The sequence below is a fragment of the Falco rusticolus genome, chromosome 1 (assembly GCF_015220075.1).
Source record: "Falco rusticolus isolate bFalRus1 chromosome 1, bFalRus1.pri, whole genome shotgun sequence".
Classification (NCBI taxonomy): domain Eukaryota; kingdom Metazoa; phylum Chordata; class Aves; order Falconiformes; family Falconidae; genus Falco; species Falco rusticolus.
Genome location: NC_051187.1, coordinates 43,126,634 through 43,144,860, shown reverse-complemented (window position 1 = coordinate 43,144,860; position 18,227 = coordinate 43,126,634). Strand labels below are relative to the sequence as shown.

At 38.5% G+C, this 18,227-nt stretch overlaps 1 protein-coding gene across 3 annotated transcripts in view; it reads right to left on the bottom strand.

Moving 5' to 3' along the window:
• Nucleotides 1–18,227, bottom strand: part of RIMBP2 (RIMS binding protein 2) — a 161,141-nt gene that overhangs the window by 7,830 nt on the left and 135,084 nt on the right. For 2 of the 3 annotated variants that reach the window (XM_037376979.1, XM_037376990.1), the window contains 5 exons: nt 17,762–17,911; nt 15,957–16,115; nt 10,381–10,495; nt 3,987–4,171; nt 1,570–1,738 (listed from right to left, as the gene is read on the bottom strand). In XM_037376979.1, coding sequence (XP_037232876.1) covers nt 1,570–1,738; nt 3,987–4,171; nt 10,381–10,495; nt 15,957–16,115; nt 17,762–17,911 — 778 coding nt within the window. Of the gene's footprint in view, nt 1–1,569; nt 1,739–3,986; nt 4,172–7,140; nt 7,294–10,380; nt 10,496–12,199; nt 12,932–15,956; nt 16,116–17,761; nt 17,912–18,227 lie in introns of all 3 variants that reach the window. The other variant, XM_037376970.1, reaches the window with a different exon arrangement.

The following is an 18,227-nucleotide window of genomic DNA, read 5'->3' as shown; positions in this document are numbered from 1 at the left end:
CTCTGTCTCTTTCCAAGATAGAGACTTTCTGATTTCTCAGCTATCTGAAGGAGCCACTGCCAGTTAAGCGCAACAAAAAATCCAATTATATTCGCAAAATTTGACCGTTAGACAGCTAAAATACTCAAATTGTGGGGAGCGATGTAGGTTAGCGTTTCTTTTTTCACAAGCATTCCGTATCAACAACGGAGAGCACTAAGCAGGACTTAAAGCAGTGTTTCCACTGTAGCTGCTCAGGAAGGTATTTTCTGCACCCAGGCGTGACCTCGCTGCTGGAAGCGGACGTGTGCTTAGATGCTTCTTAATCCCACCAGGCCCCTGGCCGTGTTTACAGACGTACCTAAAGCAAGCTAGGCGTCTCACTCCAACAGACTTTGCATGATGTGGACCCACACGGAAATGACTCCGCATGCAGGACAGTGCCGCGAGCAGCCGGCCCCGTACAGGCACACCTGCTGGTCCTGCCCTGTGCCTGCCCCAGGTTTTTGTCCTGCCAATGTACGTGGGGGTGTACGTGCGATACTCAGAGGAGCCGACGGGCAGTGGGGTTTACAAGTGCATGTGGGTGGGAATACTGGTTGTATTCATGCAGCGTAAGTAAATAAATACCGAGATTTGCATTAAGAACTCGATGAAGCATTTCAGAACTTAGATGATCCTTCCCCTTAATGGACGATGGAGAATTTTAAAATATCTCAATATCTTAAACAGCAACCCCCACCCCCCACCCCCTGGTCTCACATTTACTAATGCGATTTTGGAAACAACAAGGTTTCATTCAATCTAAGAAAACAACTGTCAAAGACTTCTTTGGTTTTTTTAGCAACCACTTTTACAGTTCACTTTTAAACAGGACTGAACCAATTTCAGCCCTTTATACTCTCTGAATCATGTTGAAAAATTTAAAACATTGAGATAGTTGTATGACATTTATTTTTAGAAAGAATTCTAAGTTAAGATACTTGCACTGTGTGTCTGTGTACAACAGTGAACGAATGACATAATACCAGTGGTTTGTAATACAGAGTTGTTTGGCCGAACTCTGCTTTTTAAAGGGTTTGTTACTGCGATATCCGCAAAATCTCACAATATGTTGTGCTATCCCCAGTGAGATTACACATAACCCTCTGCCACCATCCCTTTAAATTATCGGTAAAGTAGGAAAATGCAGAAGAGTAAAACTAACAATGAAGAAGTGAATCTTCTTACGCTTTGCAGCAGTGAGCATATCACAAAGCACCTCAGCACAGCACACTCCAAAGCACAGGGATCATGTTCTGTGTCTAGAAATCTTTCAGGTGACAAGACCCTTTTTTTATTATTATTAAGAAGTAATGAATGGAGTGGTAAAGAAACAAGTCCACATTTGCAGAAAAAGATGTGACCAAGATTAAGCATGAGTTGAATAAAGTCATCCAGATACCGACACAGAATGTATCCCATGGTGTAGTAAATTGCTGTACAATTTGGATACATCTGCATATAGGAAAAACAAAAGGCAAGGCGGATCCAGCCAAGTTAATAGCACCCAAAAGTTAGGAGAAGTGAAGCGTACGTATTTTCCCTTACCAATTTTCTCAACCGGTGTATTCAAGGGAAGGAAGCCTTGTTTTAGAAGCTGATCCATCATCTCTTCATCATCTGCTTGGATCTCAGAGACCATATTACATGGGATAAGGCCAATTCTTGTACAGGTTTCTCCACGATAGAATCCATCAGCATCTTTGTCGCCATAAACCTATTATTCAAAGAGTGATAATGTTGGTCAATAAAGGGTTTAGCATTTGGGAATTTTAATGCAGGCTAAATGGTTACTAAATCATAGGCTGATGACTACAGTTTGGATGTGGAATTACGTTAGTTTTTGACTACTCTGACTTATGTTACCGAACTGGAATTGTTATATTAATTTGAATTACAACTTCAGATATATAAAAGCAGAATTTGGACTTTGTTAGTAGTGAAATGCACAAAAAGTGAGAGACACCATTACAAGTCATCTGTTTCTCCCTGTGCTAAGCCAAAAGTATACTTAAGGCTGTACACTGATGTTTACAGAATTGCCCATTTCTGGTGCTGTGTGAACGATATTCCAAATGAAGCATTTGCAACATTGTACCAAAGAGTTACTTTGAAGGGAACAACTTGTATATGATCAAAACCACCTATGTAATACTTAATATACTTGGTATATGTACTGAAGCTCTGCCATCGTCTTTGCACAAAACATGAACAAAGGTATAAACATAGCATGAATTTTCATCAATGATAGCAGGTAAATCCAAAATTTCTCTTAAGTTCTCAAAATGCAGCCCATTCATAAAGGCTACTAATGATACAGAGGCCTAGAACAAGAACTGTACTAAACAAAAGTGATGTTCTTAAGGCAAAACTGATGACTGAGTTCAGACTGTCCCTTATTTGGGTTCAAATCAATTGTTTTCTTTCTTTTCTTTAAAAACAAACAAAAAACCCCAAACCAGTCCCTTCACTTTAAATCTGAGCGCATTAAAAATGACTGTAAATTCCCTCACCTTTCTAGTGCAGGAACGCTTTCCAGTTTTAATGGCTATATATCCATGACTCGCCTGGCACCTCTGCTACTTCACACAGTACAGCATATGTGACCGTAACACATGTATGGCACAGACTTCATACAGCTCATGCTGGAACTGACCCTCCACCATCCTGCTTGCTCAGGTAATGTATGAAAAGTATTTTCAAAATGCAAACTAATCCATCTTCACAACAATTTGATGAGAAAGTCAAAGCAGCAGATCACATAGTAATCACCATGGTCTCAAACACAAACCAAACATCACTGACAGTATGTGACAAACTTCACTGAGAATAAGTGGGATGTCTCTAGGCTGTTCCGTGCCAAATGTGTACATATTTGTTAAGAAACAATTAAAATATCTGAGTGAAATGAACATTCTTGCAAAGAATAAGCTCTTACATAAGTTCCATATTTTTGGCATAAAACTTATGTAAGGAGGTAAGCAAAATATCTAACCAAGTATTTAACTTTAAAAATAAAAGCAACTTAGGATATGGACATGTGTATTAGGATCTGATCCAACATACTGGAAAGCAGTCAGTATTTTAATAGCCTAAGTCACAATTTTCTCTTTCAAATGGCCAGTGTTACAACACACTTGAATCTCAATTACCCTTGGACTACCAGCAGCTGTTCCTTCTGCCACTCTCATTTCTGCTTATTTTGCACCAGATCAGTTAGATACAAGGCTGCAGCAGGAGATGCTTACATTTGCCGACTCAACAGAAAAATCTGCTAGCTTTTTAAAATCAGATCAGCAAACCAAAAAAATTTGCTTCGCAGATGCACAAAGCATAAAATGAGGCAAGCTGGGATAGAAGAGGGCTGGCTAGAGACCTTGACAGAGCCCAGTGCTGTCCCTGTCACATGAAACGCCCAATTTCTGCACCCTGTCTAAAGGCAGGGTGTATATTTTACACCAAACAGTGAGAAAAGGGCATGGTCTCCTGTTTCAGAAAAAGATGACTCTAGAAGAGAAATACCTAACTTCTAGACTTCAATATTAAGCATATACTTGCTAGGAGTGTTCAGCATTTAAAAACACCCAGCAGCTCTGGTATGTACGAAGGTACAACACTAAGCACTTGTGTAGTATCTTTGCAGGGAAGACATCCTCTCTGAAGCAGCTTTTCCTGCAGGGTTTGTGGCAATGGCCACAGGGGCTTCAGAGTCACAATTCTGGTCTTGGCACCTACATCTTTCATGGAGTCTGGCCCTAACTATTGAGATTTTTGCCCATTACCTATTTATTTTTAAGCTGTTAGCACTAGGTATTAGGTTCCCGAGCCAGTGAGATTTACAGCCTGAACCTCCAGAGGAAAAAAAGTCTTGGACTCCAGTCACACAGGCAGCCTTCTCCACACAGAACAAAAGAGACCCTGTTTGTAAAACCGGGTCCTTTGTCTCCTTTATTCTTAGAGCCCACCTTAATGATCTGTCCTTCTTTAAATGGCAGCTCTTCTTCTGCAGCATCTGGATTTGGGGACATTGTCAGTGGATCGTAGTCAAAGAGTGCAACAAATATCCGAGTAGAAATATCTTCTGTGCCAGGATCTGTTTCTGATTCTTCATAGATATCTGGAGAAAGATGGTCATGACCACCATAGCCATCTATGAAAGTAAATTCAGAAAAGAACAATTCAGTAATACAAGCTGGCCTCATCTTTCAACTATACCAGTTAATATCTGAAAAATGTTTGGCATTTCAGTGAAAAAAACCCAATTAACTTAATGCATGTCCTATTAAGCTTGGCGTTGGTGTTGGTTTTTTTAATTAACAAGTTGCTGGTTTTTAAAAAGAAGCGTATACAATCTGCATGCACTGAGTGTGGTGCTGATCTGCTACACCACACTGACATTTACACATGTGGATACAGCTCGGACAACGAAGCAAATTCTGTTAGGTTTACTAGGGTTTGCCATCAATTAAGGAAGCATGTTAAAGAGCGACATAATGATGAGTCTGATAGGCTTTATCACTACCGCAAAAATAACCATGCTTTGGATCCACCTGTTTTCCAGCACAGCTGCTTCTGCTCTTCATGGACACATGAAAAGCACATCCCAGCCATGTTGACACACCATGTCTTAATTACCAGGTTTAAAACATGGTCATAACCTCTCCTCTCCGCAAGAAGAAATTTATTTCAGTAGTGTCAGTTATGCCAGGGTCGGAGCTACGCTGCCTATGATTTTGTTTAAGCACAGTCAACAGTTACCATAGCCAGCAGTGCCCCTGACCAACCCAAACACTAACAAGATGTGTTAAAATTGAGAAGAAATGGTTAGCTATGACTGCATTTAACCATAAGCTCACTAGGAAAGATCATCCACGAGTGTCACAACACTTGACACCGCACTGAAGTCTGTCCACTGCAGGGTACCAAATCCATTAGGACACAAAATACAAGAACTGACATTTTGTCTCACACATCTTTCAGACTTTTGAAATTACCTGGAGAATGGGTTTAGTCTATGATTCAACAACGTACTTAAGGATGGACTTCAGTGAATTAGAAAATTAAGCCAAAATTGCTAACAATAAGTGTTTTGATTGATGGGTTTTAAAGGCCTTTAATTTTGTTTTGAAAGAGCATGTGGCAGCGCTTTCCCCAAAACTAAGTTCCTTCAAGGCATACAAAGCTTAAGTCCCAAAAAATTAAGCCCTCAAAATCATAAGCCACTTCTAAAAAACTCAGCTTATTGCGCAAGTCCCGCTAACTTCAGTGGGAGTCACGCACTTTTGTTCTTTGCTGAATCAACACTTAGCATTCACTTTATAAGATCCTTCACAATGAATAAATTGAGAAAGCGATGTTATGAATTATGATGAAAATGTAGTTCAACTATATAAATTTTTTTTCCAACAATTTTCATATTAATACAATGTTTACTGTAATCACCTCTTACAAATTAAATACTCCAATTTTGGGTAATAGTTTCAACATTCAATAAGGAATATTTTAGATAAAATTCCTCTTTTTGCCTCTACATCAGATGCATTTTATTCAACACTTGATATTTTTAAACTCCCAGAAAAAATGTTCAGAGGGTCACAGCTTTAGGGGAACAGCTACTAACTCTTGGGTCCAGAGCGCAAGAAAGAATGTGAATAGAGAAAAAAATGCAGAACAGCAAAAGGGGAGGGAAAAATTCCAGCCAAGAAGCTTTAGGCAGGCACAAAGCACAGGAAGTGCAGGAGAAGGGCACATGTGGGACAGAAAGCAATGGGACACAAAGGATGGGATTCTTCTCTGTTCTGTTCTCTGTTCTCCTCGCACAGTCATGTTGCAGTCATTCTGTGGTTCATACTCAGGCCCACCAGCCAATGTAAAACAGGCGGGTTAAGGGGTGTTTTGTTTTTTAAATTAACAATAGGGATTTTTGCATCCAATTCCAACCGCAGTTTGTGGGGGTTAGGTGCAAGCATGAATTACAGGTAAATGTATCTCTGTTAAAAGCACTGGCCTGCAACTATCTAATTCAGAATAGTCACAATTTGCTTCAATGAACCAGAAATCAAATAATCTCTTGATTAGCTCATTAGCCACTTATCTTACTCTTTCAAGAGGTACAGAGGTATGTCATACATATACACACACATGTAACTGTGTATGTAAAATCTTAAGTCTTTGGATGCAGCCAGCCAGATTCCCAACCGATGTGTAATTGCAACCACAGCTGCACTGGATTGACTAGATATACAGCAATATACACAAGCTGATGAGCTGGCTGTCAGTCAGTCACATACGTTTGCTTTGAAACTCAGCATTAAATTAGGATTTACCTTTCAGGTAAATTAAACTTTCAGGGCTCCTTTTTTTTCACTTCAGGTATGAACAAAACCCTAATGTGTTTCTTAGCTCTATATACGGCCTGGGCTGCTTTCACAGGTTAAGTATTAGACACTTCAATCTACTGTGTTATGAACTATGAAAACTGAGCTGTTGATCATGTAATGATTTCTATATTGATGAAGCAAGAAATACTATCAGTAATGGGTATAACTGCCTTACTCATGTAATACAAGTTTGTAATTACTCCTAAAAATAAGAATAATTTCTGTCTTCACCAGGTGACACAGCCAAAGTCCTGTGTGGTCACTGGGAAGACCCCAAATCTTCATTTGGCCCAAGCTGTAAATCAGGATAACAAATGGTAACTGCTTCCTGTTACAGGGCGCTGGGCTGTGATATACCAGCTACTGTTTGTCCCTGCCCAGTCTACATGAATCGAGTGGAAATGTGGTCATTTAGATGAATGGTTGTTCAGGTGTGAAGTACAGTAAATACTGGCTGGCATTAGTAGCAGGACAGCTTCACACGGGTTCATGCCATGCAGTATGCTTGGACTCAGTTGAGTATGGAAAGGTGGCTGCACAGCAGTTCCAGGACAGAGGACTAAGGGCTGTTGGTACCTTACAGCTGAGCCGGAGGAACTTACCTGAGAGCAGACAGGACTAAAGAGCCAGCTCCCCTGGCATTCTGCATTGCATGCAATGCTGTCATACAGAAACCGCACTTGTTAACACGTAGCTCTAAAATGTGTCTGTCACAAAGGATGAATAATGTTCGGCATACCGTATCTATATTCAGAGGCCATGGTACGCTGCTGAGGCCATTTCTTGTGTCCACCAATGCTGCGATAATAAGCTTCTTCTTTTACAGGTGAAATATTTCCCTCACTACCTGACCGAGACTGACCGCCTTCACTGTTACTGTCCATTGTAATTTCTATGGAGAAAAAGGGAACGATCTATTAAAACATATTGTATAGCTGCCTTTGAGGAGGCTCCTGCGGGCAGGCTCTGCCTACCTCTTTTTCTGACTTGCCCATAGTAGGAAGGCTAAACACTGCACAACTTGAGCCAGATGTCTCAGCCTCTAGAAATCCTTCTTCAGCAGAGAAATCACAGAAACACGTACCTCCTTTTTTTTAAAGGGGCTTTTTTTGAAAGGAGTATTTGTGTGCTTTTTAGAATTCATACAGCGTAAATATTGTTTGTTAGATCTTTGGATAGGAATCATCTTTTATTATGAGGTTTAAACAATCCTACCTGCCAGATCTGCAAGGTCAAGTGCACTGTAAACTGTGTTTCACCTTCTAAAGTATCAACCTAAAAACAAAAATTAATTCATTTACTTAAGTCCTACCTGCAAGAAGATTCTAATCTAAAGTATTTATAGCTTAATGGAGAAAATACCTCAAAGAATTTAAATTCTGGAACATTTTGAGAAAGTTTTTATCACTGGAATCCTAAGAACATTACAATTTTGAAGGTCTTTCCCACTGATTTAACCTCCCAGAGCTGCCTTTAGAACTTTGTATCACTAAAGCGACCCTTTAGCTGAATAACTCACCAAAAACTCCAGGCACACACGTTAAGGACTAAGCTGCTGCCAAGACATTTGGAATCCACATTTTTGAGATATATGCTGAGGCCAACAACAGTTTCATGTATTTAAGCAGTCTATACTTTGGCTCAATCATATTTACCTTCTTTCCTTTTATTTTACTCTGCTTTTCACTTTATAATGACACAGCTAGAATAGTTCCCATCTTCAAAAATGACACTCTTGATACATTTCTGAACTCTTGGTACATTTCATATCTTCTAGATTTTTTTTTTTTCCCAGCAGGCTTACAGGAAGCAACTTTTGTGCAGAGTTTTATTAAGTGTTTATATTTGCTTCACTTACCCTCACAGTGATTTAGTATAGTATGATGCTGAAAGCAAGAAATATTCCATACATATCTTTCAGCAATTTTAATCGCTAGTCTTTTAGTCAGAAATTAGGTCTCTTGAACTCTAAACCTAAGGGCCTTCCAACAGCTTCACAGCATTTTTTTTACAATTTTTTTTAAGGTACTGTACATAACGCTCAGTAGTTTGCTTGTTACCAGTATTAGACAATATTGTAATTTATTCCTAATGGAACTTCCCCAAAGAGCATTTGTGTGGATTGCACATAACACAACACACACTAAATGATTCTTTAAGTAACACTGGAAGAAATAAAACCTGAAGATCTTATTTTCTAGTTAATTATCTGTTTGAGTACAGATTGACTATCAGAAATTAATTTCTTTATCTGATTCCTAAGCTGTTGCTACTGAACTACCAACCAGCGAAGTCATCACTTAGCGGTTACCATGTTCAAACTTCGTTGACAGAAAGCGAGCTCTGATAAATGTAATCACTTTCCTTATTTTTTAATTAAAATTAAAACTAAAAGGAAACCCAAAGGATTAATTCAAACAAACCTGTCTACTCTCTCACTATTAATTAAAAAAAATGTTCTAGCAGACAATATAAAAGAAAGAACTTAGATACAAAACTTGCTTTAACTAGTCCAAACATAAACCGGAAATCTTTACTCCTGAGAAAAAAAAGGCTGCTTTCAGAGAAAAAGGACATGAAAATCTAACAGTCTTCACACCAGCATCCAAAAGTGTATTTTTTTTTCATCTTATTTTTTCCCCATCTTGTGCTGCTGAGGAGGGGAGTTACAGAACAGCGTGGTGGGCACCTGACCTCCAGCCGAGCACAAACCACCACAGAAAGCTATTTGGTTCAGCTAACAATAACCCTTCCAATGGAAGCACAAGAGCCTCCCTGGAGCTGATTCCCCCCACCCCCACCTCCCATTTTCATACCAGTATAATTCCATGGACACCTGTGAAGATTATCCTGGTTCACACCAGGATGTGAGACGAGAATCAGCCTCTGCCCAGTCATGCTATACTGAAGACACTAAGAAAGTTTCATGCATTACAGCTGTGCGTGTTTCCTGATCTATGGTTTCAATAATAATAATTATCTACTAAATAGCAAAATAATTTGTGCCCACTGGGTGGATTATGCTTTTAATTTACAGTCCAGGAATTTTAGTGTGATTCTATGAAAAGGGAAAAATCTTTAATATTTAAAAATAAACGTATTCCTTAATGATCAGTCTCTTTCCTTCTGATAATCCCCATTTGTGACATCTCTCATTCATACAGATGTCAGGTGAGAATTGCCTGACACTACTTCCTTATCCTCCTGACAATGCCTAGAGCGTTCACAAATTAGAAGTCCAAGTGAGGGACAGGAACCGGACTAACTTTACGTCCTTATGGAGTAAAGTTCTGCTAATAGCCCACAGAACCTTTTCTGCATTTGTTTTCCATGTGTTTCCTGTCAGTATAGAGTGTATGTTTTAACAGATAGGTATTTTTCCATAGTGTCTTGATTCCATTATCTTTTCTGCACTACTTTTTGGATTTTCTGGTATACACCAGCATATAGTTTAAGTCGTAAGTAAACCAGAATAGGGATGATTCTGTAAGAAGGATCAAATCTAGTAAATATATGCAAGTTCTACTAACTTGTTACATGTAACAGCTTCCATTTTTCCTGCTAAATTCCAAAAAGTAGTCAAGAAAATGGAAAGTGAATGCAAAGTGATGGCTGATGAATGGAAAGATGGATGGCTGAATGAATGGCTGAATGGGTACGTTTATTTTACTGATTATATAGTAGCCTGCCTGCAATTTTCTTCTCAGGTAAGTTCTAAGAGTATCTAAGCTTAAACAACCTTAGAAAAGCTCCAATATCCACTAAATTCAATGAAAAGATTTCCAGTGATGTCAATGACTACTGATTCTGCCCCCTGTGAGACTCATATTTAGAAGGAGATGTTCTCAGCTCCATTTCACCTCATTTAAACTAAGAGTAACCATGGTTCAAGACAAGTGTCTGTTGTTTCTTTTTTGAGGACCACCTTCCCAACTCTGAGGCTGCAAAGAACAGAAATGCACCAATCTGTCCAACTAACCAATGGAAGGGACCAACATTGGTCGAGACCTTTGTGGCACTGCACTGCCATGAGAAGACCTTCGCCCTGCATGCTCCGCCCTTTCAGGCCGTCCTGCAGATGGATTACCTAAAAGCTAAAAAACAACAACAGAAAAAACAGGTTTGTAAGTTACATGCATGATAACATTATGGTTATATGGTTGCACATTAATCAGGTCAATCACATTTGGAAGCATAAGCTCTAAAGGCAACTAAACTTAGTTTTTAACTGAAAGGTTAGCTGAAAAGTAAATACTGTTGCCTGGCAAACCTGCAAAAGAAAAAATGGTTCCCTGATTTATGGCAGAGTTTTGTAACCAGCAGCCACACATCAGAACAAAAAGAAAAGAAAAGAATAATTTTGGAAATATTCTTTTGCCTTTGTTGTTGCTGTTAAGATGATGCGATAACCTGCTGAAGAGCAGTATAACCAGTCATGAGAGCTGTGGAAATTTGACTGTACCAAAAAGGCGAGCCTTTTTCATATTCAGCTATGCAGCTCTGTCCAGCTTGCAGCATGTGAACAAGTGTACGTCCTCCTCTCTTTGAGCACACTGTTTTTCTATAATGGCCTTTGGTTGTTAAAGCCTTTTAAAAGTCAATGAAATATGTAGAAGGGAATGTAGACACACTTCGGCTCACATCACAGCTGTCTCTTTCTGTTCACTACCCCTGCAGAAAATATTGCGATTCTAGTAACCAAATAGTACTATTTTAATGCTTTCCAGAGTTCACCATGCAGTCATTGAGATTAGTACAGCTTGGGCACCAATTTTAATGGGAAAAATTTTTAAGGATCCTTTCAGCATAAACTGCTAGGCTAGAAGAGCAGGCAGCTCATTACTACTCTTACATGAAACACATTAGATTTGAGGTTTCCACTCTGGACTGTTGCAGACTGAGAGGGTAAAGAACTTGCTTTGGTCTTTAGGGAGCAGGGATGCCTACGGATGCATCTATCAAAGCGTGGAGACTCTGCTACAGATTAATGGACAGAAACGCAAATAGGCGAGATCACGCAGAGGCATCCTCGAAAGATATGGAATGACCCTGGCCTCTCTATTTGGAAGAAGCTCTTTGCCTGCATTCTCATGCAGAGATGCAGTCTGCAACTTCAAAGGCAAGAAGAGATGGTCTAAAAAGGAAGGCAAAGTAGTGACAGTGCAAAGATAAGGTAGAAAATGGAAATATGATGAAACCTGTGACTCCATAAATCTGGGTCACTGTCACACTGAGGGAGAATCTTGATTCTTGTCCGGAGATGTTTCATGATAAAGAGCATATCCTGAAAATTCTGGGAATGAGGTGAATAAAAACAATGTGATGAAATGAATTCTTTGACATTAATAGTAATAATTTAAAAAAATATTGATGAAATAGTTTTCCATTTAAAATGCAGCTTTTTTTAAAATGCAACATTTAGATGGGCGAAATAAATAAAAACAATCTTTTGGAAAAATTATAGTTCAGCTAACCCTTAATTAAAATTTAGATTCAGTTGTCCTTTAATAAAAGCAGCCATTATTGTAATTTATTCTGTGGGAAAAACATTGTAAAGCAAATTAAACTGATTTCAGCATGATACAAAAGAGGACTGTAAAGGAAAATGCAGAATAAGATACAAAAATGAATGGGGAGATTAAAATAAAAAGGGGAAAATGTAGCAGATAAGTCCAAACGATGGACTCTAAAAATTAATTTGGGGGGGGGGGGGGGAAAGAAAGAACAAAAAAGAACGAACTAAAGAAAACAGACTGATTTGGCAAGCAGATGTTAGAAGGAAGATTTATTTCACACACCAGAGAGTCTTCTGCATCTCTGTGGGATGGCTTTGCAAGTAGACCAGCTGCCCTAGAGTCAGCCATTTTTAAGTCGGTCTTCCAGCCTCCCTGAACATCTTCATTAGATAAATGATCTGTTTTACTACATTTCTGAGTCTCATACTTTTTCTCATAACTGGGCTTGACCTGCTCACTCCTGAGGTCTACAAAGGAAGGAGCCAGGTCACCAAAATCTTCTTCGATGCTGGTTTGTCTGGTTAAAGTTTTCCTGCGAGCAAGCAATGGCCTCATGCTTTTCCTACAGGAACAGTTAGCAGTCTCTGCACAACAGCTAGATGCAACGTTGGCAGAAACTGAATCGCAAGTATATCTGAAATTAAAACGAGATTCTTCTTCTTCACTTCCACAGTCTAGTCCACTGTCTGGGCTTCTCGATAAGGATCGGCTATATTTACATCCTTTGTCGTCTGCAGCAAAATCCTCCATGCCTGAAATTCTGTGCTTGGCTGGGTACCAGAAGTTGTGCTGCTGGTCTTGATTGTAGGGCCTAGGTGGTCTAGAGTCTCTAGCTATAGTGGGATTCTTTTTATAGGGCATACCTAAACCCTGCTTGTACAGCAGTTCAGAGTATTCACCATCCTCTTCAGCTACTTCTGGAATACTGAAAAGCTTTTTACTGTGATGTATCTGCTGTGAAAAGTCAGGCTGTTCCAAAAAAGTGGCTTCAGTGGTCTTATTCTTATCGCACTCCTTAAGATTATGTAATGTTAAAAACCAGACAGGGAACAAATAGTGTGTGACAAAAATAAAATGGGAGGGAAAAGGGAGAAGAAAAGAAAAATAAAGACAGAATTAGTTTTAGAGAAATGGCAAACATAAGACATGCAGCTCATTTAGTGAAAAGGATGTCATGCTTTGAATGAGAATCTGTGAAAAATAAGGACATGATTAAGAAGTTGCTGGGTGTCAGATACAACATGAGAGGTCAGTACAAACAACTGAGTGATGCTCTGAACAAGAATAAACCCATGCATTTAAAACAAAGCAATAAAAGCTGCATACAGGTTCCAGCATGGTAAATGAGAATGGCACTAAAACACAGCACTAATGCTTAGTATGTCCCTTGCCCCATGCCAAATTTCTATTTAGTGTTTCTTTGTAACTAGAACCCGTATCTGAAAATGAAATTTCTGTTCTAGCAAGCTTTCTTGCTTTGCATCTGTTAAAGCATCCTATACGTAGCAAATACTCCTTCATCTCCTGCCAGAGGAGAGCTACTCTGCAGACACCATTAAAGGAGTTCCAGCTTCCTTTGTAAAACAGTTAAACTGCACCATTTTTAAAGCTTGGCTTCCATGGAAAGAACCCTGAGAAGCAGGTTGCTCTCTGATGTCATTTGGTCTGCACTGTCATCAAATCTCTCATCATAATCTCATACCTGCTTGATAAAACCAATATTTGAGCATTGGCCTGTTAACAGAAGTAAAAGTCTCTGTTTATACCAAAAGTAGGTAAAAAATATCCCAGCCTGGATAAAACAAATATTCTGAACATGATAGATACATTTTTTAATTTTTCTATTACAATTACACAAAACAATTGTTGGTGTGACAAAAGAATCCTATGCAGTCTTTGTTGGACTCAGAAGATACAAAAGAATAATGATGCAGGAGGTGTTGTTTTTGACTGACATGGTTTATAGATTCTACATCATGGAGATCACCTCTCCTTGTACTTTACTCACTGCCCAGATCAGGCAGGTCTCTGGACACAACAGCACCCATAAATGATGACAGGATCATCTTGGAGACTTCATCAATACCCCTCTCTCTGAGCATGTTCAACTTAACTGGGGTTTGGGTATCTTCCCCTTCTAGGCATTAAGAACTAAGTTACTTTATGACTTTGTTTCACCTATTTTCATTCTTTTTAAAATGTGTATCACACTTACAAAACTTTTGAGACACGCTGCCATAAAAGTAGAAAAAAGTCAATAAATATGAACAAGGATAGTTTTGATTTGAGCTCAAATATCCCACATTTCAGAATGCTCAGAACAGGTAAGTGAGTCGAACCTTCCCTTGATCACCCACATCAGCCTTTGTTTTAGGGAATGACTGGAGGGAATAATAATCTCCCAATAAAGCAAATATGTATCTGCATGCAAAATGTTTTCTTGTTACTTGGGGGCATGTATTAACTCAGGAGAGAATGCTCAATTACAGCTGCAAGGCCATGGTTGGCATACTTTCAGATTACAAGAGGAAAAGGAATCTGATTACATTATGGAAAATTCAGTAAGCATGTTTTTCATTGTTTTGTTAATTACTGATATTGCAAAGTGAAACTGGATCTAGCAAAAGGGGAAAATTAACAAGCATTTCTGGAGTAGAGTCTGATCTGCATTTTATATCAGAAAACTTATCAGCATGGTGGGCCATATTCTCCAAATAGACTCAGACATCCAGGAGTCCCTTCTCCAGGAAGTACTCATATACTGAATGCTACTTCTGCAGAATGAGTCAACCAACTGTACCCTTCATTATACACTACTGCATCAAGAGAAGTATGCCTGCAGACTTTAACAAGTATAAAATGATTTACCACACCAATTAAGGGTCTGGATCTTTCTTTTGAAATATTAACACTGGCAATATTAATTTAAAACCAGTAAGTAAAAATACTTTCTGATGCAGAAAGAACATGAACAGTCTAGCCATAATTGACTTTTTCCTAGAGGAAAGGGACAGAAGCAGCATGCAGAAGGATTTTGGCTTCAACCTTTATGTTAGCAGAATAATAGAAAACCTGATTATCGTTTCTTTTGAAAAAGTACCTGTCTCATTCCAGATAGTATCAGAATAAAAGGATTGAACTTATAGTACATAAAAACAGTTACAAGAATGGTTAAAATTCTTGTATGCATGAGAAAAATAATAATACTGGTTTTTTAAAGAACAGCATATTGGAAGAAAAAAATCAACCTGTGAGTTTCCCTATCATTCAAGTTATTCAGCTTTCTAAGAAAAACACAATTTAGCATAATTGCTAGACACATAAAAAGCAAATACAATTTACATGTACAAATATACTCTCAGAAATACATGTTCTGTAACAGGTAGGTTCAACACTCTACGTATATACTCTCAATTGTTATACTAAAGTTGTCTTTCGCAATTAATATTTCTGTGCAGTGTTAAAGCAATATTTCTGATAGGCATTTCCTGCTGTCTCTGGTGATTCCTTAATAATCAGAGCACAAGGATTTCTGATAACTTATTTATCAAACAAAGCTAACCCAACTCCCTTTTTTACAAGCATGCTTTAAAATCTGTGGAAGAGATGGGACCAGCACTGGAAAAAGGGACAAATTACTCAGACATGGAAAAACTAAGTTGTTTTTCTTCTATATGTATGTATGCTTACATGAATCTCCTTGCTTAGAAGCACATGTAGTATATTGTCGTATCGAGATGGGAAAGGTCCCCAGATATAGAACAGAAATTGCAACTTCAAAAATTACATACGGGAAAAGAGTCAATTAGTGAAAAGATGAGCTACAGAATTACAGAATAATGCAAAAAAAAAAAAAAAAAAAAAGGAATAAATGTATTAAAGTGGCCTTGACATCATAAACAGGGTTCACCCCGGTTCTAGGTCTATACAACAGAGATTTTCAATGGTCTGCAAATCCATTAATTGACAAAAAGAAATGATTTAAAGGAAGAATCAAAACATGGAGGTACTCCTAAGGTTTCTCTGCAGGCAAATTTACCTTAAGTGCATTGTGTGAAGTCACACTGACTCTGCGCCTTCCCCCATCCTCCAGCTGCATTTCGGAGTACAGCTCTTCCTCATCTTCTTCCATAATATCAGACAAGTCAGATCCTCTGCTGCTTTCTGTATGGTACTCTTCACCATGGCAATAGTGAGGCTAATCGACAGAGTGAGAAAGAAAAACCTTTACTGACTGTAAAGCTGAAAAATCCTTGTGTAACACCAATGAGGACTAGATTATTTCCTAGGTTTGAATATCAGACTAATAACCGCATATAAATTACATCATGTGGCTTGCTGCTCTGCTCCAGTGGAGAGATCATACAAGGCTTTTTGCCCATTTGTGCTCCCAATTCAAGAAATCCAATCTTAATCCTATAGGTGATACAAAAACCGATGTTTGCATTCAGGGCACCAAATCTAGTTTCAGTCTTGACTAAATTCCCTTGATTTATAGAGGTCCTTCGTACATCAGTGGACTTGCTAACCAAATTGTAAAAGCTCCAGGATAACACACATATCATCTGTTCTTCACAGCTGTTTGTTACATCACATTGCAATTTAAAAGTGATCAGTATTTAATTCTTGCAGGATGTTACCATCATTGTATGATGTAGCTAGCTGATGGAATTTGAAGCTTTCATTCTCTTAAACACTGTAGGAATAGATTGGATAAAACCTTAATTGTCTTTTTAAACAAGTCCAAATATTTCAAGTTCCTGTAAGTTTCCAACTACTTGGAAGAGGAAAACGTATGTCTATGTTCTACTGTCAGATTGCAGTAAAATATTTGAAGAATCAATATATGGTCTCTTATAAACACTAAACTTTTTACACTGGGCCTTCTTAATAAGATGACTGGTCCTATTAGAAAATCTTGGTCTCCCTGTGTCCAGAATAATTTTATTTGTATACAGAGGCACAGATGCATCTCTCCCACAAGCACATTTTGTAAGCCCAGCATGATTACCTGTACTCTAAAATTGGGAACCACTGTATGTGAATATGGAACCAATTATGAATATTACAACACTGGAAATCTGGAGCAATGTATATACATTTATAAATGCTTGAAATTCTATAACAAACAAAACTAAAATTTTAGAAAGTCTCAGAACTGGTATGAGAAAGAATGCCATGGCTTGGACTCTTCAACATGGGAGGTCAGATATTTGGCTAACAATTTGACCACGCTAAGACAGAAAATACCTCTTTGCCAGAATTTGTTACATTACTTTCAAGAGAGATGTATATTACTTTACATTTGTTTGCAGTGGGATCAGACCAAAAGCTGTGCAGATGTGCAAAATTCTTCTGGCGACATCTTTCTGTTAATTACAGCAGGCCAAGTATATATGGTGTTGGTTTTCTGCTAATTAAGATTACAGGTTATGGCTTTTATGGAACACAAAAATCCTTCCCCCTTCCCCTTTTTTCACAGCATGTTTTCACATGCAGTAGCAAGACATCATATAGAAAAAGCCCAGAGCCCAAACACGACATTCCAATCACATTTTCCATTTCAATTTTTTCATCTTCAGTTTTCTCAGTTTCCAGTGCTTAAGACTGCTGCATGGGATAAATATCGAAGATGTGTATCTACAGCCAAGCATTCGGTTACAATTCGGCAGTGTTACGCTCCAGTAACAGGACATTCACCTACTTCCCCACAATTCAGCTGCTTGTCTGTATAGTTTACCAACATGGCTACAATAATCAGATGGTGACCTTGATAACCTGCTGAGCTTCATAAAACACTTGTTTCATGTTGGACACCTGACACAACAAGACCAGGCTACTCACTTGCTTTCCAAGTTCTGACCCTTTCAGGAAATCATCAACTGAAGCCCCTCTTCTTTTGACATTAGGAGAATCATAGCCGTCTTCTTCATCATCTGAGTTAGCATACTGGGCTGCATTACTCCTTTCGCTAAAAATACTCCTCCTCTCCATCTAGAAAAGCAACAAAAAATGGAAAACTGTGAAGCAGGCTTGTTCCTGCAACCAATGGAAGAAATAGCAAATATAAGACAAGAACAAAACATTAAATATACTCATGGTTTAAAGCAATGTTAGTTTCCCCGACTGTAACCTTTTAACTTATCAAGAATTTTTTGCTCGTCATATTACTCTCGTTCATAAAAAACGATATGCTTTTATGTGACCATCAACTCAGCTCCTATTTTTCTTCCCTAAGTACCACTTAGGTCAAAATTCTCAGTATTCTACAGTCAGAGGCTGCTAACAAAGACACTACTTTCTCCTTGGC